This window comes from Calidris pugnax, unplaced genomic scaffold (genome assembly GCF_001431845.1).
Source record: "Calidris pugnax isolate Ruff unplaced genomic scaffold, ASM143184v1 scaffold141, whole genome shotgun sequence".
Lineage (NCBI taxonomy): Eukaryota > Metazoa > Chordata > Aves > Charadriiformes > Scolopacidae > Calidris > Calidris pugnax.
The window spans coordinates 4,164,260-4,191,906 of NW_015090902.1; the positions used below are offsets into that span (position 1 = coordinate 4,164,260).

Sequence of the window (27,647 nt, forward strand, 5' to 3'; positions counted from 1 at the left end):
TATAGTAAATAGAAACCTCATCAATGCAGTATTTCATACTTGTCTATTTTAAATAGCTACCACCTGAAAGTTTAAAAGCTTTTTTGATATTTATCTGTGAAAAAGGCTACATTTAATCCATGTTATGACAATGCAGAAACTGAAAAAGACAGGTTTGAGGTGAGGAAGGAAAGTTTGCAGGAAGTCAAGCTTTAACTTGTGATTGCCATACTTCTGTCTCAACCTTAAGGCAATTCTCTTTACCTCCTGACAGCATTATAGAGAAAACAGTCAGCTTCTTTCCAAAGAAATGTAGGATCTAGTGCAAAATTAAACAAGACATCTTTTAATAGTAGCTACAATGGAAAGCTCAATAGCTATACTCAATACTTCATAGATATGTCAGAATCTATAAAAACTCCACACTTTGGCAGATTAATGTCAAATTTATGCCTTGAGCCAGCAAGGTTGTGCTCTCTTCAATTCAAAATCTAAATTATCCTCCTTGAGGATTTGCCTTTGGCTATAATTCCAATTTAATAACTTTCTTCATATGAGTTCTTGTGGACTAAAGAATTAGTTTAAAACATCTAAATATATTTCTTTTAGGAGACTTTAACATTTCAGAGTCTTCATTTGACCTGTTTCTCTTAACATTATGAAGTGCTGGGGCTATTAAGATGTTCTGCAGCATAATGGGCTCAAAACAATTTCCAGCAGCATTACAGGCTAAACGTAGAGCAAGAATAGTTGAATGGCAGTTTAGAAAAATCGCTGCCTTAATAGAATGTTCAGGATAATTTGACAAACCCAATATCATAATTACTGTTGCCCTTGCAGCTCTCAAATAATTATGTTTCAGATTCTTCTAAAAAAGAGATGCTTAATTAAAGAAGAATTCATGTATTTGCAAATCAGAGATACATCATCTAGGTCTGCAGTATCTAGTGGAGTCCAAATCTTTTTTTTTTAAATCTTAAATTTTATTTCCTTTTAATTCTGTTTGGTGGTAATGAATGAGGTATATAATTACTCTGATTCATCCTGTACACTTAACATGAAGTACCCCAGAGCACTTAAAAACAATAATTAATAAAATATCAAGAAAAGAATGAATTAAATGCATAACTAAAAATTAAATCCTTAACTTGATATTAAACATGATCAAGAATTGGGCAGAACTCATGGAGACTTTGTATAACTCATGTTATACAAAGGGCTAAGAAATGACTGGTAGTAGCTGTACCTATATATCAACAGCTATTTATAAAGTTCTTGTTGAAAAACTATAAACCATAGTGAAGAACCAAATAAATGAGATCAAGTAATCGCAAAGAGTAAAATAAACCCATTAGCAAAGCACCAGCATCCTAAGTATCTGTGAAACTCCTAATTTCAAAGGAGGAGTATATAGCTCCATCTAATTCTGAAGAAAAGTTTATATCCCTTTCATTTTTCTTTTTTGCATCTTGTTAAGTGGAAAATAAACAGTGAAACTGAGGATAAAGAAAGAAATATTTAAATACAGGGATGAAATTCATACAACTGTCAACTGGTCATTTTTGTCTGTTTTCCCATCTTTGTTACTCTATGACTAAGCCTGCACTCTGGAGCAGGGATACAACATCATGCCATGCACGCCCCAGCTCCGCTTCTCCAGGCACATTCTGTCTGCGTCCTGACCCCAGGACAGCTTTGCCCCCTGACATGGAACCCTCGTTGCTCCATCACCCATACAAGGCAGGCTCCAGAGCAACCCAGATGGGAAACTCATTGAGCTGGTTTGGACCAGAAGCCTGAAAGAGCTTGGAAATAAAAGAATCCGCAAAATAAATTTAAATCACTTTGAAATGATTTTTTAGCCTTCCCACACACACACTGCAAATTCACACATCAGACTTTTCCCTTTGGTACGTAATGCTGGGTTTTCTACCTGCAGCTTCATCCGGCAGCCTATTTTGAACAGCAGGACTACGCACACTTAAATCTTAATCAAGACCATAAAGGCAAGAGAGGTACAGTGTAAACACAATCTCTCTCCTCACAGCTTTCACTTGGGACAAAGAAGAAAAAATTAAGGGGCAAAAACACTGAAAAAAAGAACTGTAAGAAATTAATAGAGCTAAAAAATTTATGAAGCCAGATAAGACCTATATGGGATGAAGTGTAATAGGAGAAAGAAGGCTTATTTCTTCTTGGTGACTCTGTCCATTGAATTTTACAGAACAGGAAGCACAAAGGGAGCTCAACTGTGAGTGGCTTTTTTGTTTTGCTTTGTTTTATTTACTATCTCATCATAGTCCACCCCACTATGGTTTGATGGCTTTCATTTTATGTTTTGGGTTGGGGTTTTTTGTTGTTGTTGTTTTGGGTTTTTTGATTTTGGGTTGGTTTTGTTTTGTTTTGTTTTGTTTTAAATCAATCTTGTATTCAGCCTAAGCTGAAATATCTTGCTTTTTGTGAACTTGGTGTAAATCAAAAATAATTTTGCTAAAATTCAGTGGAAAGGTTAGAAAAAAATAATCTTTTAGCCAGATTTCAATTCACTGGGCAGGCATTTCCCTGGATAAAATCAAGAGGATAGCTAGCCAAAACTATCTGTGAATTAATAATTTCTCCAAATTTGTTCTTTAAAGATCTGTCAACTCTAATCAAATAACATTGAACTTTGATACTCTGTTGTTGATACTCTCGGACTAAATTCCACACAGCATATTTTTCTTCTAAAACATCCATTCTTCATTAATATTCTACCAAAGCTTAAACATGCTTTGGGCAAAGACAGAGAAAAAGGATGAAGATGAGACTTTCTGTGCTTCTGACTAAATGCTACAGTAACTGCAAATAATATGGCTGAGCAGACACTTTCAGACCAACTTTGATTTCAGCCACAAAGCCCCAGTACCAGTGTAATGAATGAAATGTCCATTTAACTTTTAGACCTAGCAGATCTGTGAACAGGAAAGTGCACAGTTCAACTAACCTGTGAAATGATGCTCATTATACAGACAAAGTGTTATTTCTTCTGGAAAATGAGCAGGTCACCAACCAACTACCTTGATCAGATACACCCAGAAATTAGAATGGATGTTTTGTGTTCACATCTGATTAGCATTTGAGACCCTCTTTCTCTAAACAATTCCCATAGGACCGCATGTGCCAAAGTCCTATCATAGCTTGAGCTGTTATACAAAGACCTAAGAATGCTCATTTCACTTAGCTCTATCTTAGGTCTACCGACAGTGCTGAAGGCAACTCTCTTTTCCCTAGGCTATTCATTGACTTTCACAAACAAAAAAAGAGAAACATTTTGAAGTTGAAATCAAGGATTACATTGCTCACAATGTAGAACTGTTAGAATAAACAACCAGCCACAGCTTTGTCTCTGAGGTATTTTCTAAAACCTCAAGCCTATTTAGATGAATTGCAACAAAACAGTATTCATCATTAACACAATGAAAAACAAAGTCTGTGGCTCTTACTGAAGAGTGTGGGTACTTTGGGGTGCTAGTAAGGATAGGAGAAAACACTCCATGCTAAAGCAGAATTAAAAGACAATTCAACAAAGAGGCAGGAGGTGGATTTGGATTATCTACTGTAGATTCCTAACTCAGGTGGCACCTAATTAATACATCTAATTCACTGGCACGCTTCACAGCCACTGGAAAGCAAACCAGACAACTGCTATTAACTACACTCTCCATGGAGCTCCTACATGTTACAGGTACATTCTTAAACTTTTAAGTGAGTTAATATAAGATATTAGGTACGGGGATGTGGTCTGAGGGATGCATTTGAATGGACATAAGCCAGTGTAGCAATAAGTACCTCAGTGCCTTTGCAGTTCCAAGAGCCCAAGTTCACATCTGAATATGCCAAAGTAACAGAACTGAAGCAAACACCTTTTTTTTTTGTTGTTGTTGTTTAATAAGAACTATTACTGCCTCTGTTTGCCAGGGAACCTGAGATAGAGCTATCCTCCATCTCTGGGCTATTGCACAGAAAAGGAATGCAAGAGCTATGCTTGAGTGAGCAGTCCACTCTTAAGGACACTCTCCTGTGAGAGTGTTCCCTCAGTTTGACCCTTACATTCACCGTAATTTTATGCTTTTATCCAAAGACTGTAATACAAAATACATAGCAACCTTCAAGTAAGAACTGGAGTCCAAAATTCCATCTCTTCCTCACTACCCAGGAAAAAAATGCTATATGGAAAGCAAATAATTGCTACAACAACTGCAACAGTTTGGACAAGCTACTCTCACCAAATGTGTTTTAAAGCAAACAAATAGAAGACTGGGAACTTCTGTGGACAAAGGACTTACACCTACAGCATAGGAGAGTCTGTTTCGTGAAGCAAAGACCCAAAGAAGAGTTTAAATTCATTATAATCTGTCCAGTTTTTGTGGCACACTTATCAGTTAAGAAAAGAACACGGAACCCAAATCTCTCAAGGTTCTGCCATGGAGGCATGGGTGGGGTTATGAAGGAATGTAATAAATTTAACACTGAGAAAAAAAACTTTGGTTACAGAGACTGCCAGCACCACAGTTTGTGTTTAGCAAATTCCTGAAAGTTAGGAGGAAATTTAATTTCCTGATATACTTTGAAGTCTCTGTCCTTTTTTTCATCTGGCTCCCCAGGGACACATTCTGGCTAATCCTCCTCCCGCTTTGGAATAACGATCACCTAAAACTAGGTGCGCACCCAGGCACAAGTGGATTGAGAGAAGCTAGATTTCATGTGCTGCCATAAGAGGCGTTCCCTTCCAGCACTAATCTCACATTAGCCATGTCAGACTTGGGGAAAACCATTCATTCCTATTCTGGCAGCTAAATTTTGGGATCACCAGTTGGAATTGCTCGACACAGACAATCACTGCAACCTGAGCTGGCAGCTCTGAACTGTAGATAAATGCCTAAAAGGGGGAGTGAGAAAGGAGGTGTTATGTACAAGTAAGAAATTACTTTGCTTCTATATACAGCATTTACAAAATTTCTACATGAATATATCCTCTGTAGTTCTCATAGGTTTTGAAAAAAAAATGAGAGATTTGCTAGGAGAGCTGTCAGAACACCAGTCTTACAGTGTGAGCCTTAAAGAGTACAACATATCCAGTTTATCAGAACAAAAGTTGAAAGGTGCCTTGACTACTATATATAAATTTGAGTAGTCATAGGGGTGTTAAAATTGTCATCGTCTAAAGATGTGGAAGATGCAAGGTTTGCAGATTAAGGCAATAACTTCATTAGGTCGGGTGACACAGCCAGAAAAGGAGCACAAGCTTCTGCGTGCACAGGCTTTTCAACAGGTCACTGCAAATAATCAGTTTTTCATAGGCACTGGTTCAGAAAACATATCTGAAAAAGGGAGAGTTTTCAGTCTTAGTGACAAAGGCATAGCAAAAGGAAGACTGGCAGCTGAAATCAGACAAATTCAACCTTTCCACAACATTGCAATTTCCTAGCACTAAGGGTAATTAAATATTGGAACGGCTTACCAGGGGAGCTGGTGGACTCGCCATTGCTTGGAGCTTTAGGACGAGATTAGATATCATTGTAAAAGAGATGCTTTAATCCAGCTTCTGGAAGTTCTCAACATGCCCATAACACTTGCAGCTCTGCATTAAGACAATGACTATAATCAAATCTCATACTTTAGGGTTTCAGCTGATCAACTGCAAGGGTTATAAAAAATTTATTTTTCCTTTCACATAAAAAACCAGACAGATACTTTGGTGGTGTTTAGATCCTGATCTGTCTCTGAAGTAGCAGAGATTGCCCACATCTACACAATATACAGGGGGAGGTGATGCAGTGGCCAGTGGTGATAGGGAAAATTCTCTCTCTTGGCCTCAAAGTCCCAAAGCAGTCATATCCTCATGTGAGCTCACCTTGAATTTGGATGCGGACCACCTGTGACCTGTCGGTCAGTGCAGAACCAGGTCTGATGTGTGTGCCCAGCTACGGGCCCGGCATCAGCACCCACCCAGCCTTGCACTAACACAGCAATGGGACTTTTGGAAAAGAGCTGCTTCACACTCTGCTGCTGAGCACTGGCCAAGGGTCAAAGGAAGAACTGTTGGATCCCCACGCCCTTAGAGGTCTTGTTAACGAATCTTGCTGGATTAGCTCAAAGGGAGTGCTTTTCCCAAGGTGAGATAAATAGAAATCTCAATTGAGTTTGTTTTGTGTACACTCAGTGTGAATCCAAATCACTTGTTAATACACTAAGATCACCTGGACATACCTTATCTAATTAACTAATTGCTATTGAAGAAGCATAAGTAACACCTTGATCTTTTCTGTCTCCTGAAAATTAACATGCTTTACCAGCACTAGAGTTCAGCTAGGTATCAAGATGGATTTAGTGTTCTGTGTTTTCCAATATAACTAGATACATAAGCATCCCTTTTTGGTGTTTAATTTAGCTACATCCATAACATTATAATCTCCACTATTTTAGCAGAATACTGTCATGACTTAATTATTAAATGTAAGTAAAGCTGAAGACAAGACAGGATATTCTGCTGCTTTTACAGTTTTGTGTGAAAAGAGAATGTCTCAACTCTGTCAAATAAAGCACAACATGAGAAATGGTTCACCTTGCGATTTCTGTGAGCTGCACAGTGGCATGTCCATACTGCGAGTCTCCAAATAAAGATCTATTTAAATCAAGTCCACATTTCCAGGCTTTATTCTTCTCAGCTACCTATACTATGCTCCTATATCCCTTTGACAGTGAGTTAGATTCAAAGATATTTCTGTTTGCACTAAATAATGGGCCATTTGATGGAGTGGCGCACAGCTACAGCTGGAATGTAATGGGGGCATATAATTCACCTGTCCTGCAATTAAGGACTTTTTCCATGCAGAATAAGGATGTTTTACCATAACTCTGAAGCATAGATATTAATATAAGGCTCCTTTCTGATTATTGGTCATAATCATTATGTTAAGATTGCCATATTTCAAAGTAAGAATGGGACACACCATGACAGCACTATGTAGTAACACAAAATATTCATGTAGAAACAGAAGCAGACTCAATTTTTCAAAAGGAGGAAAAAAAAAAAAAAAAGAGATACACCAACATTGTTTGTCTCAATGTCTATCTTGGTGATACATGCATATGTTTGACAGCAATGGTGAAGATCATATTGACAAGATGGCCCTATTGAGCAGTACATTATTCCATGAGTATCCTTCCTCAAACCAAACCAGACTACTCAGAATGAGAGTCTCCTCATCTGGGATGAAAATGGCAAAATCTGCACTTAGAGTCTTCTGACTTCTCAAAGAGATTTGACTTGGTCTGCTGCTGCATTGGAGTGAAATAGCTCTGACGGACTCTGTACCCGGATCTGCTCCACACTCCACTCAAATTTCATGATGATGAACTTCCAATCTTTTTTTGATCATTTTTTCTACTGAGATTCTTATAGCATATCTAATGCCCACAATTCAGGAATGCTTGGAAAACCTCAAATAAACCTCCTGTTCCATAATTTTTAAAGAAAATTATTTTAAACAAAAACTGAAGGAGGGATATTATATTACGCAATAGACACATTAGAAGCCAATTACATAATAAAGACTAATATTGTTCTAATGATAGATAACATCAGAATTTGACTACATCTCTTTGGGATACAAAAATTCTGCCTTAGATTTCACAACCTATTGATTTGAAGGATGATTCAAGAGAATTTTGAGTACAGAAAGCATCTACACATTTGCAGCAGATATTTACCCTATCACACAGAGTGCTCATTTATATTCCTCCTGTGCCAAATTTTTTTACCTGAGTAACACAGAAGTTCACATGATCACTGAGTGTCAAATTCTCTGCTCTTCTGTTTCTGCTAAAAAATTCCAAACTCAAAATGTTTGAATAGTTAAATAATTATAGTTGTAAGATTCTAAAATTTTTGAGTGGACTATTTTTAAATTTAATTTTCTACACAGCGTAAAAAATAGATGTGTACAGTAGAATTCAGAGAACTCACATAATTGTGTTCTCATCCTTTCTTGATTCCCTACCAGAAATGGTATTCTTACTGTTCAAAACCTGTATCCTGTACACTTCTCATACAAGAACTGGAAACTCAGTCTTGTGTTTCTTGAATCTTAGCTTTCCTTAAACACTTCCAGGTAGGTTTTTTTTCTTCCTTTCAGAACCACGGGCAAGTTTGAATTAACTTAAAATATCTTCATTAGAATTTGGTATTTTGGATTAATGCTTCTCCCCCCCTTGGTTTGTTTAATATTAAAGATGCTAGAGTTAACATCTAAAGCAGATTTTCAATTCTATTCTTTAAGCTAGTGCATATAATAGCTACCTCTCCTTATTTTTTCTGAAACTAAAAAACACCCTAACAGTACAATTTTGACATGTAACAACATGTTGTCAAAAGCACATCAATTAAATTTTACACCCCCCCAAAAGAAAACTCAATATAAAACACACAAATAACATAATCTAACTGTTCACTTTACCTTGAAATGCATGCCCTGTTAGAGAATCCAAATCTGAAATTAAAACAGTGAAAAAATAATCTTTAACACTAATTTAATATTAAAAAACCAAAAAATATCCAAAGCAAGGCTGACACCAAATATCACATTATCATCAACATCAAATTTTAATCATAAATATATATATATATCAAAAGCAAAAATAGAACACTCAGCATTACATTATGGATTTTTCCTCCCCACAGTTTTGTAAAGATGTAAAATACATTCTAAAGATGAACGTGTTGAACACTACAAGAAGCTAATTTACTGTTTAAGACAAGTTTTAAGTTTTAAGACAAGTTTTAAGACAGTTTTAAGAATCTAATTTACTGTTTAAGACAGATTTAATTATGGCATTTAAATCGGAATTTTACAAAATTTTTTTAATGAACCTCCACTTTCAGAAGCTTACGTCTTGTGTACAAGCATTTGTTCTGATGTTATACTTAAGAACAATAATTAGCAGTCTGCAAAATGTTTTTTAGATAATACCATTTTAAAAATAAGATTTTCTTTCTTGACCATAACAAATAACATAACTAATTTTGTCTATCCTAGTGTTCATTCTTTCATATTTTTTTCAAAAATTAGCAGTTTTAAAATAGAAATCAAGCTGGAAGTATTCCTGCTGACACCAAAAAGCATAAATTAGGGCTTCATTAGTTGACTGCCATCTGAAGAGAGAGCAGGAAAGCACACCAGTAGCACCAGAATGACCCCTCCCCAGCTTGCACTGGTACCAGAATTCAGAATGTCATCTTCACAGTGCATTGCACCACCTTTGGAAATTCTGTTTTCTTAACATATTTAGCAACTTTGAGGAGTCACACTCAGAGATTCACTTGTAAATCTATGGCCAGAACTAAAAGAGTAGCTAGCTCTGATAAAGTATGGTCACAATATCAGCCAGAATTGCTATTTCATTACTAAGGTGTAAGGCTAATTCTCAGACCTACATGTCCAAAACATCCCCTTTGTAGGTAGCGTTGCCTCATGCGAGGGACTGATGTGGGCACATTTGGAAAACAAGCCCTGTTGCTAGGAGCAGTCCACCAGTTCCCAATTATCTCACCAAGATATCTCATGGGCAACCCTCAGACTCTTCCGTATTCCCGTCATCTCACAAGTGGGATGGCAGAGGGAAGCAGTAGCCACATTCTCTTGGAAAAGCACAACAGGCAGATTGAGGCTGACAAATTTACCCTAATGTGTGTACATGTGAGCTCACTTGGCATTTATAGGAACTGAATATTAGCAGTGCCTGGAAAAAGGTAGTTAGGCACTTTATTAGAAACGGAAAGTACCATTTTAAAATCACTTGATCTTAAAAAAAGGTTTTGTTTCCTGATTGCAACAATCAACAGATGCAAGATTCTAGGTTAAAGGTTTAGGCCACAGAAACCCTGAACGTCTTGTAATACAGTAACCGATTCCAAAAGTTACTGGGAAAATATTTACCAGTGAACTCCTGGATATACATCTTCTAGTACTGGAAGACAGGAGGAAAGTGCGCTTGGCTTTAATAATTTATAACTGTTTAAATGAGATAAATTTCCTGAGGACTGAGAACATGCTTAGTGTTGTAAGTGAACACGGGAGAAAAACAACCCAAAATGTGATAAATGTACTAGAGAGAGCTGCTTTCCGAAATTCAAGATAGTGAACACAATGCATTACCTAACACTTCCAGTCTGTGGGGTCTCAAGCTTCATCATACCAAACTTTATCATAAACTACAGCAGCAAGAAAAACTAATCTCAGCATTTTTCTTTCCAGAGCCTGAGAGACAAAAGAATGTTGTTGCCCCCCTAGGAACCAATAAAAACCCCACCAGAAATAGATTATGCATAAATGGAGTATCTAGCTATGCAGTGACTGCTCTCTGAAAGCACAGAGACTGGATGCAGCCACTGTGCAAACCTGGATTATCCCAAAAAAAGGCGTAATACCTGAATTGCCCAAACTGCTGTCGCTGTGCACAGTCTGTGGCTGCACATACTGCCACAGCAATAATATGTTTGAAAACATCTGTTCTATGTCGTTTTATTGATTAAAGTATTCTGATACAAAACCTTAAAATCCAAGAAAAAGGAATGGGGAGGAGGGGAAAGTCTTCTTCCTATAGCAGTGGAACAGTATCTACTCAGGCAGTGGGATTTCAAAGAAAAACCCAACAACCTAAACCAAAAAAGTGGGGTTGTTTCTGAAAAGTGCATGTACTTGCAGCAGAAATCACTATTCAGAAATCCTATGACTAAACTGATGCAGATAACTTAATGCAAATTAATTAGGAACTTGTCCCAGCATAAAACAGCACTACTTTGTAACATTCTGTGTTAAGCTAATGATGTAAATTGTGGATGTGTTTATTTTCTTAGAAGTCAACCTACAGTCACTGAAAACAAGGCAGTTTGTCACCCGAGCACATGTCCTGTGTGAACTGTTAAATAAAATCAGACCTGCTTTACTAGCTGAAACCAGAAGAGTTTATGGTATATTGAACCCACAAATCATGATCCACATGCCCCAATTCCATCATTACATTTCCCAAAGAATGATCTGAGCTGACACCGCATAGGCAGGCAATGTAAAGTTGCCCACATAAAGATAAATACAGTGTGCAGCATTTCCCTGCTAGACTTCAATACATGCAATTACTGCAGTTATAATGGAACAAAACCTTTGCTGTGACTGAAACAACCAGGGTATTTAGTCTCTGCCATAAGATTTCTTCTGCTCTTATGGACTCCAAGGGCAGGAGAAAAATCAACATTTCCTGTTATTGTTCAGAAGACTTTGCAGTCTCTGGGACTGATTTTCAATTAAGTAAGCCTGGTCAGGTGGAATTCAATTTTCCTCCATTACATTTAGTTAATGAATTTCCCTGATTTGGCACCATGCACTTTCATATTCATACATAAGACTTTCTAAGCAAAGAGCAGGAATATGAGATGAAAGTGGAGTACATACAAATGAAACACATTTCCATCCCCTTTTTAAAGCAAAATAGCCAGCATGTCCACAGCGCCAATTATCAATGAGTTGTATTCATGCAATCCATACCTTATTCTTAATGTGTCCTTCATTTAAGTAGAAAAAATAGTGGTTTGGTGGTAAAGCTGACTTTGAGTTATATTGCATAGCATGATTTTTAAAAAGGGAAAGAGGATGTACTTCTCAGCAGGCAGTATCTTTGGTACGCCACATTCATTTCATTAGCTCACTGCAAAACAGATGTTGGAGACGATACAGGCTTTTCATGCCAATAAGCTAATTGTTTTTTGCCTAGCGCTGATTAGCAAAGATGGACTCCCGTCTATATCTTGCCTCCAGGGCTCTGTTCCTCCCGCTTCAAAACCAGCGTACACTGCACAATCTAGTAGGCAACCTTTGACTTCCACTCTTGTGGCACTCCTAGTGCTGTGCTTCCAGTCAAATACCAGCACCGGGTGCAGCTGCTGCTGATGTGCATTTGGCAGAGCACCAGGGCCAAATGATTTTTACGGTGCAGGGGAACACGTATTTCAGACGCAGAGCACACTGAAGTCATTTAACATTAAGGTCTCTCCATGGCATCGACAGTGAGATGATGAAATACCAAACCATCTCTGGGAGCTCATACCTGCTTAGAAAGGTTAGGAGGAGCTAAATGAATGCTAAATCACGGTCTTTTGAAAATACAGGATTTTTTCCTGCTTCCAAGTCTTTAATAGATATTGTCAGCAGGACACGAGTGTCACTGCTTTGCTAAACTTCCACAGCTAGACTCAATCTTATTTTACTAAAAGCCTATAACTGGCCAGCAGAACTCAGGAGCCATTGTGGATGTGCACAACACCTGGGCCATGAATTCTGCAAAGCTCATGCCTTCTTTAAACAAGAAGAGAGGAGTAACCTTCAGCATCTCAGAAAATTGGGAATATGAAGGGAGAGAAATAAAAAAGCTGGTCACAAAGAAGAAAGTAAACAACTGACATATAGGTCCAGTGGCTGAAACTGTGAGGTGGCTTTCATTAACTAGAAATTACAAACGTAGCTTTGACAATCAGGTCAGTGAAACTAGTTGCATATAACTCCTAGGAATGGATTTGGATTGTGAGTTTGGCCACACTCAGATTCGGGGTTTAATTTGGTACCACCCAAAACTAAAGCCAAAGGCTAAAGCAAGTAGGTAAGCAATTCTTTGCATTAGCCTCTAGAGGGGGAAAGTTTCCTTCAGCTTTGGAAATGAAGTGCATTATTCCCTAGAAAGCTGTTTTTGCAGTAGATGACTCTTACACAGTCCTGTTGCCTTACTTTATCATTATCCTGCCACCGAGCCCCTAACCTACTGCAATAAAACTGTTTTCAGGCTCTTTCTTATTTTCCTTGATATATTATTGCATTCTTTTGCCACTAATCCTGTTAACAGCACAATTATCATTTTAATGGGAATGTAAACCTTTTCTGTGAGAATTTCCATGATGAGAAGAAAACAAGACTTAGAATAGAGGCTGCACTCAGGAATTCATAATAGTACAATCACAATCGTACAAACCCACTGCTCATTGCACTGATTGTTGGAACTTATTTTTATTCTTGGAGATAATTCAAAGAAAAAAAAAGTTGAACAGCTAGCTCTGAAGACTTAACAATATGACATTACAAAGTCTATTTTTTTCTCTGATTCAACCTGCTCCCATAAATCTATTGACAAAAAATCGCGTCATATTGAGACAGATAGATCACATTTGCAATGTTAACCAGGGTTTCATTCTGCCAGCTTTATTTTCCATAATATTATTAAGAGTGGGATTCAAATTTACTTTTCTTCAGTAGAGGTGCCTACATGGAAGCAAAGTGTCTGAGTTTCCATTAGCTCCAATGAAGAAGGAGTTCAAATTGAGCCAATTAATTGCGCCAAAACGTAGAAATCAAACTTGGTCAGCTGAACAGTTAGAACAGCTCTTCCCATTGACAAGGTCTCCAATAGTCATAGTGGAAGCTTAGACAGCTACCTACATATCCTATAATGTAGGTGTTTGCAGCTGAATCTCACCATGGAAGAAGAATTTTAAGGAAAATAATCTATATATATGGATGTGGATCAGAGACAGCCACAAGCATAATATAGGAATGATTTAGGCATGGAATATTAGCTGGTTTGTGGTTGGTAAATCTGATAGCCTCAGATCTCTAAAATGATTAGTTAAAATAGGTCCTAGACGAAATTAAACTTTCTCCTGTCAGATGTCCTGTCAGCCTCTAGTACAAAAACTTGCTGGTCATTTTCTCCACTCCTTAAAATCACAGGATACACACTCAGAATGATGCTTGCAGCCCTATATTTTGCCTTTGATTTAATGTTATTCCAGCAAGAACTCGGACAATGGGCACAAACTGAAACAGAATGTCCACCTGAACATCATCTACAAGAAAGGCAAAAAGGAGGATCCAGGAAACTATAGACCTGTCAGCCTGACCTTGATACCAGGGAAGGTCATGGAACAGGTCATCTTGAGTGCCATCACAAACCATATAATGGGGGATCAGACCTAGTCAGCATGGATTTATGAAAGGCAGGTCCTTCCAGACAAACCTGATCTCCTTCTATGACAAGATGACCCAATTATTGGACGAGGAAAAGGCTGTGGATACTGTCTACCTGGACTTTCAAAAAGCATTCGACACTGTTCCCCCTAGAATTCTAGTGGAAAAACTAGCTGCACATGGCCTGGGTGAGCATACGATCTGCTGGATCAAGCACTGGCTGTCTGGACAGTCCCAAAGAGTGGTGCTCAATGGAGTTAAATCCAGCTGGCGGCTGGTCACAAGTGGTGTTCCCCAGGGCTCACAAGTGTTGGTACCATTTCTGCTTAACATCTTCATTGACGATCTTGATAATGACATAGAGTGTATCATCAGTAAGTTCGCAGATGACACCAAGTTAAGGAGGAGTGTTGATCTGCATGAGGATAGGGAGGCTCTACAGAGAGACTTAGATAGGTTGGACCATTGGGTCAACAGTAATGGTATGAGCTTCAACAAGACCAAGTGCCAGGTCCTGCACTTGGGCCACAACAACCCCATGCATCGGTACAGGCTTGGGGAAGTGTGGCTGGAAAGCTGCCTGGAGGAAAAGGACTTGGGGGTTCTAACTGACAAGCGGCTGAATATGAGCCGGCAGTGTGCCCAGGTGGCCAAGAAAGCCAATGGCATCCTGGCTTGTATTAGAAATAGTGTGACCAGCAGAAGTAGGGAGGTGATTGTCCCCCTGTACTCAGCACTGGTGAGGCCACACCTGGAGTACTGTGTCCAGTTTTGGGCACCTCAATACAAGAGAGATATCGAGGTGCTGGAGCAGGTGCAGAGGAGGACAACGAAGCTGGTGAAGGGCCTGGAGAATAAATCGTACAAAGAACAACTGAGGGAGCTGGGACTGTTTAGTTTGAGGAAGAGGAGACTGAGGGGTGACCTCATAACTCTACAACTACTTGAAAGGACATTGCAGAGAGGCTAGTATTGGTCTCTTCTCACAAGCAATTAGCAATAGAACAAGAGGGAATGGATTCAAGCTGCAACTGGGTAGGTTTAGACTGGACATTAGGAAGAAATTCTTCACAGGAATACTGGTCAGACACTGCAATAGGCTACCCAGGGAGGTGGCTGAGTCACCATCCTTGGATGAGTTTAAGAGTTGTTTAGATGAGGTGTTGGGGGATAGCTGTATTTATTACGGCTTTTGGGTTAAAACATCACCACTCTTTATACAGAATATTCAGAATACAGAAGTTCATATTACATTAAAAAAATTATAAAAACATATTTAGGAATTGGACAGAGTTTATTGTAAACATATCCTCCAGGTCTAGTTTGACTTGACTGAGCTCCTTTAGCAATTTCATGGTGGGTAACATACTTCAGAGCAGAAAAACCTGGGATCTCCTGACCCTGGCCAGCTTAACTGGATCACGGTCAGCTTCTCTTCCTCCACAACTTATGTTTTCCTCATTTCTTTACTCTGTCTTTAAAGAACTAAAGAAAAACAACCACCAATTAAAAATAAAAAACCCAAAGCCAGCTTCCTTACATTTTGAAAGCCGTCATTAATCCATTTTCTCCTTCTGCAAGCTGCCTGCTTCACGCTTCCTAGTATAATCATGGCCTCAGGACTGCTTTATCCAAACTCAATACAGGGTTTTAAAATAACATCTTAAAATATGTTGTAGAACCTGCAGCTGCGTACAGACATCTCAAGATCAGAACAAGAATGCTTTCCAAAGTAGCTCTCATCAGGAAACTGAAAGTACATTACGGCTGAAATCCTGGCCCCTGTTTCCTGCAGTGATGGATGCTGCGCTGACAGCGGCAGCAGCACCCACCCTCCTCCAGTGCGCAGAGACCGTGTTCAGGCAGCAGTTTCTGGCACTTTGGTAGCAGTGATGGAGGACACCTATCATCAGCGGTAGGCGTCCTGTCGTTTGGAAGCCCCTGCAGTTCAGCACAGCCTTACTGCCCCGCGCTGAGCCAGGATTTCCCCCAGGACTGCCACAGGCAGCACGGGCTGTCCTCCCCACACGTCACCATCCCAGCGCCTCGAGGGAGGCACACTGTATCCCCAGGCACGCTGTACCCGGGAGCGCTACAGCCACCAAATCCCACTCAAGTTGGGAGCGTACGTATGTAAAACAAACTTACACCTATAAATGAAACAGTTTCTCAGAAACATCCGTACAAACGCTGCTCATACTTTCCCCTGTGACTTCCACTTGTGCAGCTGGTGTAGCCATAAGAATCATAGAATCATAGAATGGTTTGGGTTGGAAGGGACCTCAAAGATCATTGAGTTCCAACCCCCCTGCCATGGGCAGGGACACCTCCCACTAGAGCAGGTTGCTCAAGGCCACATCCAGCCTGGCCTTGGACACTTCCAGGGATGGGGCATCCACAACTTCCCTGGGCAACCTGTTCCAGTGTCTCACCACCCTCATAGTAAAAAATTTCTTCCTGAGATCTAATCTGAATCTTTTTTCTTCCAATTTAAAACTGTTTCCCCTTGTCCTATCACTACACTTCCTGGCAAAGAGTCCCTCCCCAGCTCTTCTATAGGCACCCTTCAGATATTGAAAGGCCGCTATAAGGTCTCCCCGGAGCCTTCTCTTCTCCAGGCTGAACAATCCCAGCTCCCTCAGCCTGTCTTCATAGGAGAGGTGCTCCATCCCTCTGATCATCTTCGTGGCCCTCCGCTGCACCTGTTCCAGCCGGTCCATGTCCTTTCTCTGTTGAGGACTCCAAAGAGTCCTCCACAGAGAGGGGAAAGAACTGATTTCCTAATCTACTTCTACTTCTTAGCACATTTACAAACATTTTTAAGCTCAGCAGCACTTTTGAAGTAACGTATGGCTGATCATTGAACAATCAACACCTTACATGCAAAACTTTCTAGAAAGTTTCAATTCTAACTGATTATTTTTAGGGACATTTGTAAATTTATTCCAGTCCTGTCAGAACTGCAGCCTGCACATATCCAGGATCTGTGGAGCCGTGGTTAGGACAGTGCTTCTCTTGAGCTGATAACCTAAAGCCTTAACTTTGGGTCAGAGCTGTTCCTATCCTGTCGGCTCAAAAGGCAAGTGTAACTCTGTTCTATCTGTCTGAAAAAGACCATACAGAACCAGGTTCTAAATTAGGGAGATGGCTAACACAGACAACCACGGGCTATTTATACTTCTTTAATCTCTGAAAAATTGCTATTTGTGGGTGGAGTTTCAATATCTGACAGCAAATAGATGGTTGGCTTTTGAGAGTGTAGTTGAATCTGATCTATGCATTCAACCACACTCTCTTCCCATATGTAAAGACTTACATTTATTTTGCATTAACACGGAGCACAGACATTCCATGACTCAGAAGAAGCAATGATAAAATACACATCATGCAAACCATATAATAGATGAAGCAAAAATATGCTAAATAAAAATCAACCTATTTATGTAATGTTGAGACATTTGTGAAATCTTCTGATTAAATTCTGGAGGTAGGCACTGGGCAAGTGAGGAGTCCTAAACAGAGGTTTAATAATACTATACCAAAAAATAAAATTAGATGTTTAAAAAAAATCAGTTTTCTGAAAAGTGAACTGCAAAATAATATATCTGCTCGGTTTTATTCCAGCCCTTTTCGAAATCTGCTTTCTGCATGAGAAAGGCAAGAAAACCTGTGAAATTCAACTGTTCCACTTTACGCCGCTATTCATGTCAAACTCTATGACATGTCTTTTGAAAGCTGCTTCTTCCTGTTGTCAGATTCTTTCAGTTTATCTCATTCTTTCTCTTGTTCTGGAAATGACTCTTCTCTCACACTTTTGCTGTTTTTTAGTGACTTTGCTTTTTCCTTGAATTTATATAAATATAAGCTCTTGAATCAGCAGGCTTTTCTAAACAAAAGATAATTTTCTCTCATTCTCACCTCAGCATCAACCTCCCTTCCTCTAACTCATGTCAGATTGCTTTCAGGTTTGTGCTCGGCTTGATCTGGTCTTTCATATATCATTCATTACCTTCTGCTGGCCAAGCCACAGTATTTTTTCATATTCATTCTCCTGTCCTTTTTTTTTTATCAGATAAAGCTGAGCACTTCTTATTAAGCAATCCTTCAAGCCTTTGATGCCCTGCCTGGTTTCAGAGAGACTAAATAACAATGTTTATACATTGACATGTAAAGTACCAAATTGAGCTTTATATGACAAAGCTGACTAAGTGACTTACTAAATATTAGGATGATTCCTGTTATACTAAACAAGCTGAGTCTTCTAAGCACATTAGATTTGCAAAAGCTAGTGGGGGAAAAAAAAAGCATCTACTTAAAAGGAAAAAAAAAAAAATCATTAGAAGTGCAGGCAACAAAGCATTTCCATGAGGCAAGCCCAGGAGTTTGCTGACAGAAAATGCCTTTCCAGAAGGAAAAGTTAGAAGAGATTTGGCACAATCTATGCATACATTTTGTCATCTCTAAAACTGAAATACAAGAGAGACTGATTAGGGCTACAAGAATGTAGCACTTCTACATCCCAGAAGATACACAAAGGAGGAAAAAAAAAAAGTTGTTAAATATTAATTTTAAAATAACAAACCACCAAAGCCACCTGCAAACTGACTTTCTACATGAAATGCAAATTTATTTCCTATATAAGGACTATAAAACTTAAGAAGGGCTGAAAATGAAAGCATGAAAAATTTGTTATAAATGGCAATGAATTTAAAAGAGAATTCAAGAACTATGCTAGTAAAGCTACACAAATGAAAGCAATATTATTTGGGATAAATTCTGCTTCCAAGGTATTTCAAAGAATAAGTGCACAAATCTCTCCGGGCTTTTAAATCATTGAAGCTAAAACGGATCATTTTGTCACTTAACAGGAGTACTGTGTAGGAGGTTTAAAGTTTATGTCAGGTCAACAAATACTTGGACTCTATTTGTTTGAGAATAATATCTTTTTTGGGGACCAGCTGTATTATGTACACACGGATGAAAACAGCTTCCATTGCAAAATGTTTCTTTAAATTTCATATGGATCTTAGTTCAGAAATCTGGTGTGCTCTGACAACTGCTCTGTGTACTCTGAAAATTATGACAGGATTTTCTTAATATTTTGAAGATAACCAGTTGACATAAATGTTAAAACATTATCCTACAATAAAATGGTGACTGCTATTTTGTTTTTACTTTCTCATTACAGCTCACTGCCTCTTCTAACTTTATGTTTAGTTAAACCTTTTCAAGCCTGTGGCAATATCTGAAGAGACTGTGTTAAAATTAATTACATCTTTGAAAACGTTTAGCCACAGTCCTGCTCTTATTGAGTTTTCTCGAGAGTGACGTCAATGAGAAGAGCAGCAGGTGCAGGTTTTCCTTCTGTCCTGTCATATCACAGCACTCAGGGTACAGATGGATTCTGGTGTAGGCTTGTGAAAGATATCTTCAAGGAGGAAAATTCTAGAGAAACTTTTAATTTTAAAATTGATACGATTTTGGTGCAGGAAAAAAAAGATAAAAGAACAAAAATGTATTTTTTTCTGCCAGTAGCATAAAGGGCCTGGAAGGAGATGAGAACTGTGTGAAAGCTACATACCACAAAAGCTCAAAATATGAAATGTTACTCAATTTGACTGGTTCCCATACTGCACGCAATGAAGAGGGGTATGAACTAGACGGGTTGTTAAAGGAAGCAATGGGAATTAGGAAAGTTTATTGATTTCAGGCAATTTACGTGCCATGGCACAAGAAGCGTGTTGGTGCCCCTTGTTTACGCGTGCCAGAAAGCAGAGCAAAGGAGAGGGTGTTGCAGAGGCCCCTGGTGACTCCACGCAGAGCGACAGGGACCATGAAGAAGCAGAGACACATTCATGAGACACGTCACCTGAGCTAATAAGCCATTTCAAGATTAATAGCTGTAGTCCAAAGCCATTTGAACATAGCTACTATGCTTCAGGGCCCAAAATGACAAGTCTCCACATCACATCAAGCTGTTGTTTTCTTTGAATTTCTTTTCCTGAGAGGAAGCCTTTATCAAGATAAAAAAATATTTCACAGAACTTGCCTTCTTTACTAACTGACCTCTTCCCACAGCCAGCAGGGAGACAAAGGGACAACGGAACCTCCACCATTTCAAGAAAACACTACAGGAATGGGTCAACAGCCCATATCACAAAGCAGCACCCAATAACCACTGCAATGATGATGTGGTGGTGTTCATGTCTCAGTCACTGATCAATAGTCAGCTTCTGAAAACTGGTGATTTAAGAAAGCTGTCAATATTTTCAGCAATAAACACCTGAGTTCTATCAGAAATGACTGCAAGACTGCCTTTCATTTCATAAGGGTAAGAACCGTGCTGAAGTCTGAAAGAAAAGACCATGAAACAGGAGAAAGGATTTCATGGGGAAAAGTTTGTGATAATGTAATTAAAATCTCTATGCACAAGGGAATGAAGTAAAGGCTGAATTGGCTTTTGCCCACAGGCACTTCCAGATTTGATTGCTTCACTTGGTTGGTTTAGCATTCTTTCAGCACAGTTTTGTGCTTTCAATATTTTCATGTGGAATACAACCAGAGGAGAAAAGTTATTTCATGATGTAACTCACTGGAGCCAGTGGAATTACTCCAGTACAGAATATGGTTCACCATCAAAAGTGATTTTGTAGATTTTAAATATTGAACTACTAGATGAAGTAACAATTATTTAATCATAACCTAAATCCTAGTTATGACTCCTTTGAATGTTATTGTAAAATGTACTATTGCACAGGTAAAAGAGAGCAAACAGTTCAGTCACCATCTCTAAATCCAGGACACATATCTGTGAGCTACAGGTTAATTCTGGGCCCTGACATGCAAATAGGCAAGCAGCCAAACTGTCATGGGCCCTTTCACTTTGACCAACTTAGGCTTTGAAAAGCTTTACAAAGAACACGCACTGAAACTACTTTGTTCTCTGGGATAGACTCAGTCTTGAAAAATCAGCAGTTTCAAATGGAAGGAAAAGGTTTATCAGAATATTCTAAAAATAACTGTATTTGAAGGCCAAGTCAGGTCTGCGGTGTTTAATTTGAGCTCATCTTTTCTAAATGACAAAGACCTCCTCTCATATTTTAGCAAAGCTAAGTGTTAGGTGTTCTGGAGTTTATCTTAACAAAATACCTAACAATAGGAAGGTTGCATTAATGCATTAATATATTTTTCAACTAACTTTAATATGGAAATAGATCTGCCTCCAAAATAAATTGGTTAAACTTTGTAGAAACAATATCTCCTCATCTGGGTTTATTATGAATATGAAATCCCATGCAACATTAATTTTGATATCCTGAAAGCCAAAAAACAAACCCTTCAAGATCATGCAAAAAACCCAACCTCACAACTCTGGAGATCTACCATAAACAAAATAAAATAAATCCTGCAATTTAGAAAGGTATAAAGACCTCTGATAACACTTGCTCCTATTGGCATTGTTCATTTACTTAGGTAGCACTGCTTTGTCATTGTATTTTATAGTGCCTCTCAGGAACTTTGGTTATAACACAAAAAAGAAGAAAACAGTCCAAACAAGACCAAGAAAAACATTCCAAACAACTTTTGATTCTTGTTTTGTTGTTAAACTTAGCATTTAACCTGTTACAATTGAATTTTATGGGAGAACCTGTTGTTAAAATAATAAAACATTAAATTTGTACTGCTCCTGCTCAAAAAGATTCACGAAGATCCAATTGTTTTCAGGTACTTACTATCAATGAAATTATTTTCAGGAAAGGGACCTATGTTTTCTGTGTCCTACAAATTTTGTAGTGATTTAATTGTTAGAAAAACTATTGCACTGACATAAAGTGGAGAGGATAACATCTATCTTTCACATTTCTTAGTTTAATTGTCTTAATGCAACTGAATATGACACACAATGTAAGAAAGATTAATGATGAGAGAAAAGTGAAGTCAGCAGCCTCAGGCAAGACAGGTTCTCAGAACAGGCTTTAGAATCTCAGAAGAGATATGATTAACCTTAAATGAATTTGAATTTTTTACCTTTTTCTTTCTTTTCTGATACAGCACTACAAGACTTGTTTTTCAAGACCTTCTGTATTCTGAAGAATTTACAGCTTTCTAATTCTTGAATGGATTTTAAATAAATTCAAACAACACAAGGATCAGCCACCAGGAGTGAAAGCCCTACTGCCGCTGACTATATACAGAGGTAAAGTATAGGAATGAATCTTTGCGTCTGGATTGCTGCATATTCCACATCTGATGCACTGTCTCTTCAGAGAACAGATACATTAAGATAAAGAACAGATAAAAAGAGAGTCCTCAACCTTTCTGATTACTTGCAGGGGGATTCACTTCATGTAATTAATTATTTTATTAAAGTTTCCTTTAGACACAAGACCTGAAAAATTCATATCAAGAATTTGAAAATGGTGAACACTTGTGCAAATATTCTGCCAAACTTTATCCCTAAGCCCAGGAAACAAAATGCTTCAAGAAAAAAAAAAAAGGGAGAATAATATACTTAATTTTTCCTTTAAATTTTCTCTTCAATAACCTTGTTCTGCATAGGCTAAAGGAAAAACTGTATAATCAGTAATATATAACATACTTCAAAAAGCTGGAATCACATCAATCTCCATTACTATAATTAACATATACTATCTAAAACCCTGACTGTGAGGGCAGTTTTCAAAATGATACCTGGTAATTTGGTGCAGAGTATTTTACTTAAAGTAGGTGTTGGAATTAAAAATATCTTTAAGAAATAAAATTGAAATATTGCATTGCATTCAGCAATACTCATATTCTGAAAGTTCTCAGAGTCTCTGGGAAAAAAAGAATTAATTTTCTATAAAAAGACATAGCAAAGGTTGATAGCTGCACGTTAAAGTTCTCCTTTGCAATACAATGTACAAAGGCAAGAATAAAAGACGCAGAATGCCAGATCAAGGAATTCAGAAGTGCTGACCTCTTCCCAGCTCTACTACTGGTCTGTTGAGTAACTTCAGGAAATTCCCTTTTTAATCATATCTGCATGTAGCTTGTGAAAATTTAGCTATTTAGTATATGCTGTATGTTCAGTCTCGTATAACCAACAGAGAAAGGCGCATTTCCAGGGTGTGATTTATTCCATCTGAAGACAGGTCAGGAAATACTTTAGATTGAATTGATGGAAAGCCAAAACCTTGCATCACAGTCAGTGGTTCACAGTTGAAATGGGGTGCCCCCATTCAATAGTGATGAATGGGTGATGGTAATTTGAGGTTTTTGGTCAGACGGAACAGCATGTCACTGGGGCAGCGTAAGGACAGGCTTACAGATATCTTGAAAAACTAAATAAATTTCTTGAGGAAAAAATAAATAAAATAAGATTGGATTCAGTAAGGGTAAGTACAAGATACCAACCTCAGGAGGGAATAATTAATGGGAAGACACTAGACAGACGACAAGTTGTCATGTGTCTATTCTACACAGAAGTATCTGCTATTACAGTTTAGCGCACGTTAAATATGAGTCGACAGGATCATGCTATTTCTGGAAAAAATAGGCATCATAGTGGGATGTATAAACAAGAGCATAATCTACAAGACATGGAAAGTTGTTCTCTTTTAACATCCAGTACAGGCTGGGGCCTCAGCCATGTGCAGATTTGACAGGGGAGAGAGTACAGTGGAGAGACTGATCAGAACTCTGGAAAACATGACCTATAAGAAAAGACTGAAAGAGTATTTGCTTCTAAGTCTAACAGAGTTAAGACTGACCGGGTATAATATCAGTCTTCAATTGCTTGAAAGGTTGTTGCTGAAGGGAAGGAATAATCTATTTCAATTTTCATATGCAAAAAATAATGAGCTTATTCTGAAAGAGGGAAGACTCAGGTCAAACATTAGCTGAACTTTCTAATAGCAAGGACAGTGAAGCAGAGGAACAGACCTGCTGCAGATATTATGGCCTTTCCAGTGTTGGAAGCACTGAAAACCAGGTTAGACCAAACATCTGTTTGTCTAAGAACAGACCAGCTGTTCTTTGCAGTTCTTTTCTTGCCCTATTTTTCTTTTTATTACAAGGATCTACTGGTAATATTGTGAATGAACACTAGCTTGGTCCTTTCCAGTAAGTCAGCAGTAGACCTATGTATTTTCTAGTCTGTCAACATAAGGGAAATCTCAATGTGAAACAAATAGCTTAGAAATAAAAAGAAAAATAAGTTTAAAAGGTTCCTTAAAGCTCACATGACGTTAATACTTCATGATACTTAATGGAACACATATTCACACAGTTCCCATGCTGATTCAGATTAGATCAAACTGAAAGAAATGAGTAAAAAAAAGGAAAATTGAATATCACTTTTAAAAGCAATAAAGAATTGTGGCGAGCACTGTGGCAAATATTAAAATCTAAAAGAAGCACTCATATAGTAAAAAAAAATGAAAATCTTTTACAGACTACAATGTGATACTTTCTTGAAGCTCCCCATTAAAGACAGAGCAACTTGAGACAAAAAGGAGCAGTGTTGGACAGAAACATTAATACCATAGCAAAAGTAATGGTCATAGAAAGGGCTTTATTTACATGCAATTGTGCATTTTCCTTTATAAGTTTAAAAGCCTTATAAGATACAACAGAATTCATCCCTTGCATATAAACAGGCTATAGAAATAAAGCCCTTGTTTGCTTTTTCACTGGCCTTAAGTGACAAGCATCTATTAACACAGTAATTTTGTTTCTAAGCTCATCACTACTGTCATTTTCATTCTGAAAGTTTCACTGTGTCTAAGGAATGTAACTTATGTCTCAGTGGGAATGCTACAGGTAGTCCGCACTAAGGTCAATGGAAACAAAAACAGTTATTAAGTCGTCCTTTATTTGGTGTATCAGAAAAAAAAGAAAGTCACTGCAAAGATCAGCAGCACAAAAGCTGGGGTAAGAACAATACAATACAATACGAGGGTTTTTCTTGTCTGCATGGGAGTTCTCTCTGGGTATTATTCCTTGGAGCCCTTAATCTGAAAATGGAGGGAAAAAAAAAAACAAACCCAACAAAAGTCTAAGGAATGTGAGCAGGACTGATGGGAGGGGGCAGGATTTTAGGAAATCAAAAGAATATATTATCCCCTTCCCCCAGAATTCTGGTGTGGCAGGGCGCTGGAATATCCCTTGTCATTGCATTCAGGGATGCAAACCCATAGAAGATACTGGCTTTTATTTTCTTAAAGTGCATTAAGCATAAGTCATACAAAAATAAGAAGGAGAATGAAGAACATACTCCCGAGGTCTATTTTCTGTTAAATGCAATAATCCTATTTTCCCTTCTTGTCTCACTTAATGACACTGAGTTAAGGATTCAGTCACTGCTTGTAAAGTTTCCATTTCCAGTTAGCCACATTTCACCAGCTTCTTACGGCCGCTGTGAAAGCGTATGCAAATTGTGACAATACTTCTGACTGGGAAGGACTTTGAAACTGCCTCTAGCAACAACAGAAACTGTGTGAACAGCTCACACAAAACCTGTGCTCAAGTGTGTCAAAACCACAGAAATGCAATTTTTTTGTAGCTAAAGCAGAACAACATTGGTAAGGCATGGTAACTGGGAGGCTGTGGAGCTTCAGCTTTGTTTTGAAACCAGGGCCGGCAGGAACAGTGAATAAATATCTTAGATTTATGATTGTGTACTACAATAGATGAAGTACTGGGTGTGCAGCAATTTGTGGGGCTGTGTGGTAAATCACGCCACGGAAATTTTCAAAGTTAAAAAGAAATTATTTGGGGAGGGATCACCTTGGTAATCAGTTTAACATCAGCTTTCAGACCAACAAGCTAAGAACTGCAGGAGAAAGACTGAGGAGAGAGTGAATGGCAGTACCGTGACAAGAATAAGCATTCATGTAAGGAGGGCTAGCTTTAATTCAAATTGGTCCCCAGAGGAAACCAAACACTGAATGCTTCTTAATTTATACCTAGTGAATCACTCCTCTGGAAGTAAGCACCATCGTGTCAACAGAGAGGAAAAATCCTTCTGATTGTCTTCAATGACACATGCTTCTCTCTGTTGCCTATATATGGGACTCAGACACTTTGAAAAGCTAAATTTGAATCAGAAGTTTTGAATATTATAATATATTCATAATAAGACAACCGAGGATTGTCCTAGAAATGTCAGTGTATGGATTACAGAAAGGGAAGCACAGTGTGATTTTCAGTTTCAGCGTCTGGTCCCCAAACTGTCTTCTGAACTTTCCTAAAAGAGAAAAATCTGTTTGACTGTGACAGACAATATCTATTTTATTTATCTATTTTATATGATGCCACATTCTTTAAATATGCTACAGTTGGAGAGCCGAGAGAAAGGGCATGTTTGCCTTCTCCTGATGGCTGCACCATCCATCTGGTGAAGCATGCGGAGGGGTGGTAGGGCTGATCCTCCGCAGGGGAGGGCAGAAATGCAGTCTAGGAGAGAGGCTTCCAGCACGGGGCCAGAGGACAAGGGACAGGCGGGCTGAGGGTGGCAAACAGAGTGGGTGGCACAGGTCAGTATTCCTGTCAGAGCACGGGCACCCAGCCAAGCTCTGTGGAAAGAGAGGCTTTTCCTAGTGGTGAAGAAGGGACTGCCCACTATTTGATGCAGCGCAGGAGTCAGCTGAAAGGTTCCTGGGCTGGGAGCAAGATGAGAAGAAAAGACCTCTGCTACCTGCAAGGACATGGGGGCCGGAGGGAAATCAGTGGACAAATGCCATTTATTTTACCCCAGTCATTTTGACATTTTTCTGTTTTCAAGTATTGCCTGCTCTAACAACAGATCAAAGAAAGCTGGCTTTAGAACGTGAAGGCCCTTGACAGCATTTCTGAGGTGCCATTAGAGGTGCAGCACAGGTCATGAGGTACACAGCAAAAGGTTGGATTGATTTGGGACCCAGAATTAATCCCCATTTCCAGCAAATTTTGGTATAACTTTCTTATTAAAAATCGCTTAAAGAATTACAAGACTGTGCATACTTAGGTAAAATGACTGTTTTGCACCAGTAAATTTCTCTACATGAAAGTGTAAAGTAAAGGAGATATACTATTTGAAAACAAATACTGCAGTCACTGTCCCTCTATTTAAAACTCTGTTCTTATTCTTAAATCACATTTTGTTCCAGGTTTTGTGATGTATGTATATTTTTGATATCAAATGTTTTGTTTCTACTATAACTATGCTCCCTCAGCACCTACAAAGATTTTATTTTGTAAATTCTTTGGTATATTCTTTATGGAAGTTCTGAGATTGTCTACGCACTCTTAGATGTACAGACTGAAGAATTCTTTATTGACAGCTTGGTCACGACATTCAGAAAATAAAATAAGATTCCTAGATAGCTGTTTAACAGAATAAAGTACGGTGTGGAACAACAACTCTAAGAGTGCAGGTTTTCAAATACTGCATCTAGAGGTCAGGTTTGCAGAGAATGTGAATTGACGGAGACTTTGGTAGTCAGTTAAGCTTTTGCAGTAATCTGGTCCTATACATTTTTACATAAGACTGTTCACATATAAGAGCTCTTCAAATTCTCAAACATTTGTGGAAAGGAAATGATACTTCAGCAGTTTTGAGATAAGAATTTCAAAGGCATTGAAAAACACTTTACTGCA

General features: G+C 38.4%; 1 protein-coding gene across 10 annotated transcripts in view; it reads right to left on the minus strand.

Annotated features, from left to right (window-relative positions):
• The window catches only part of DLGAP2 (discs, large (Drosophila) homolog-associated protein 2), a 409,096-nt gene that overhangs the window by 180,922 nt on the left and 200,527 nt on the right, over window positions 1-27,647 (minus strand). For 6 of the 10 annotated variants that reach the window (XM_014948945.1, XM_014948944.1, XM_014948953.1 and 3 more), the window contains exon 3: window positions 8,478-8,510. In XM_014948945.1, the coding sequence (XP_014804431.1) occupies window positions 8,478-8,510 (33 nt within the window). Of the gene's footprint in view, window positions 1-5,479; window positions 5,600-8,477; window positions 8,511-27,647 lie in introns of all 10 variants that reach the window. The other 4 variants (XM_014948948.1, XM_014948951.1, XM_014948949.1 and 1 more) reach the window with 1 other exon arrangement.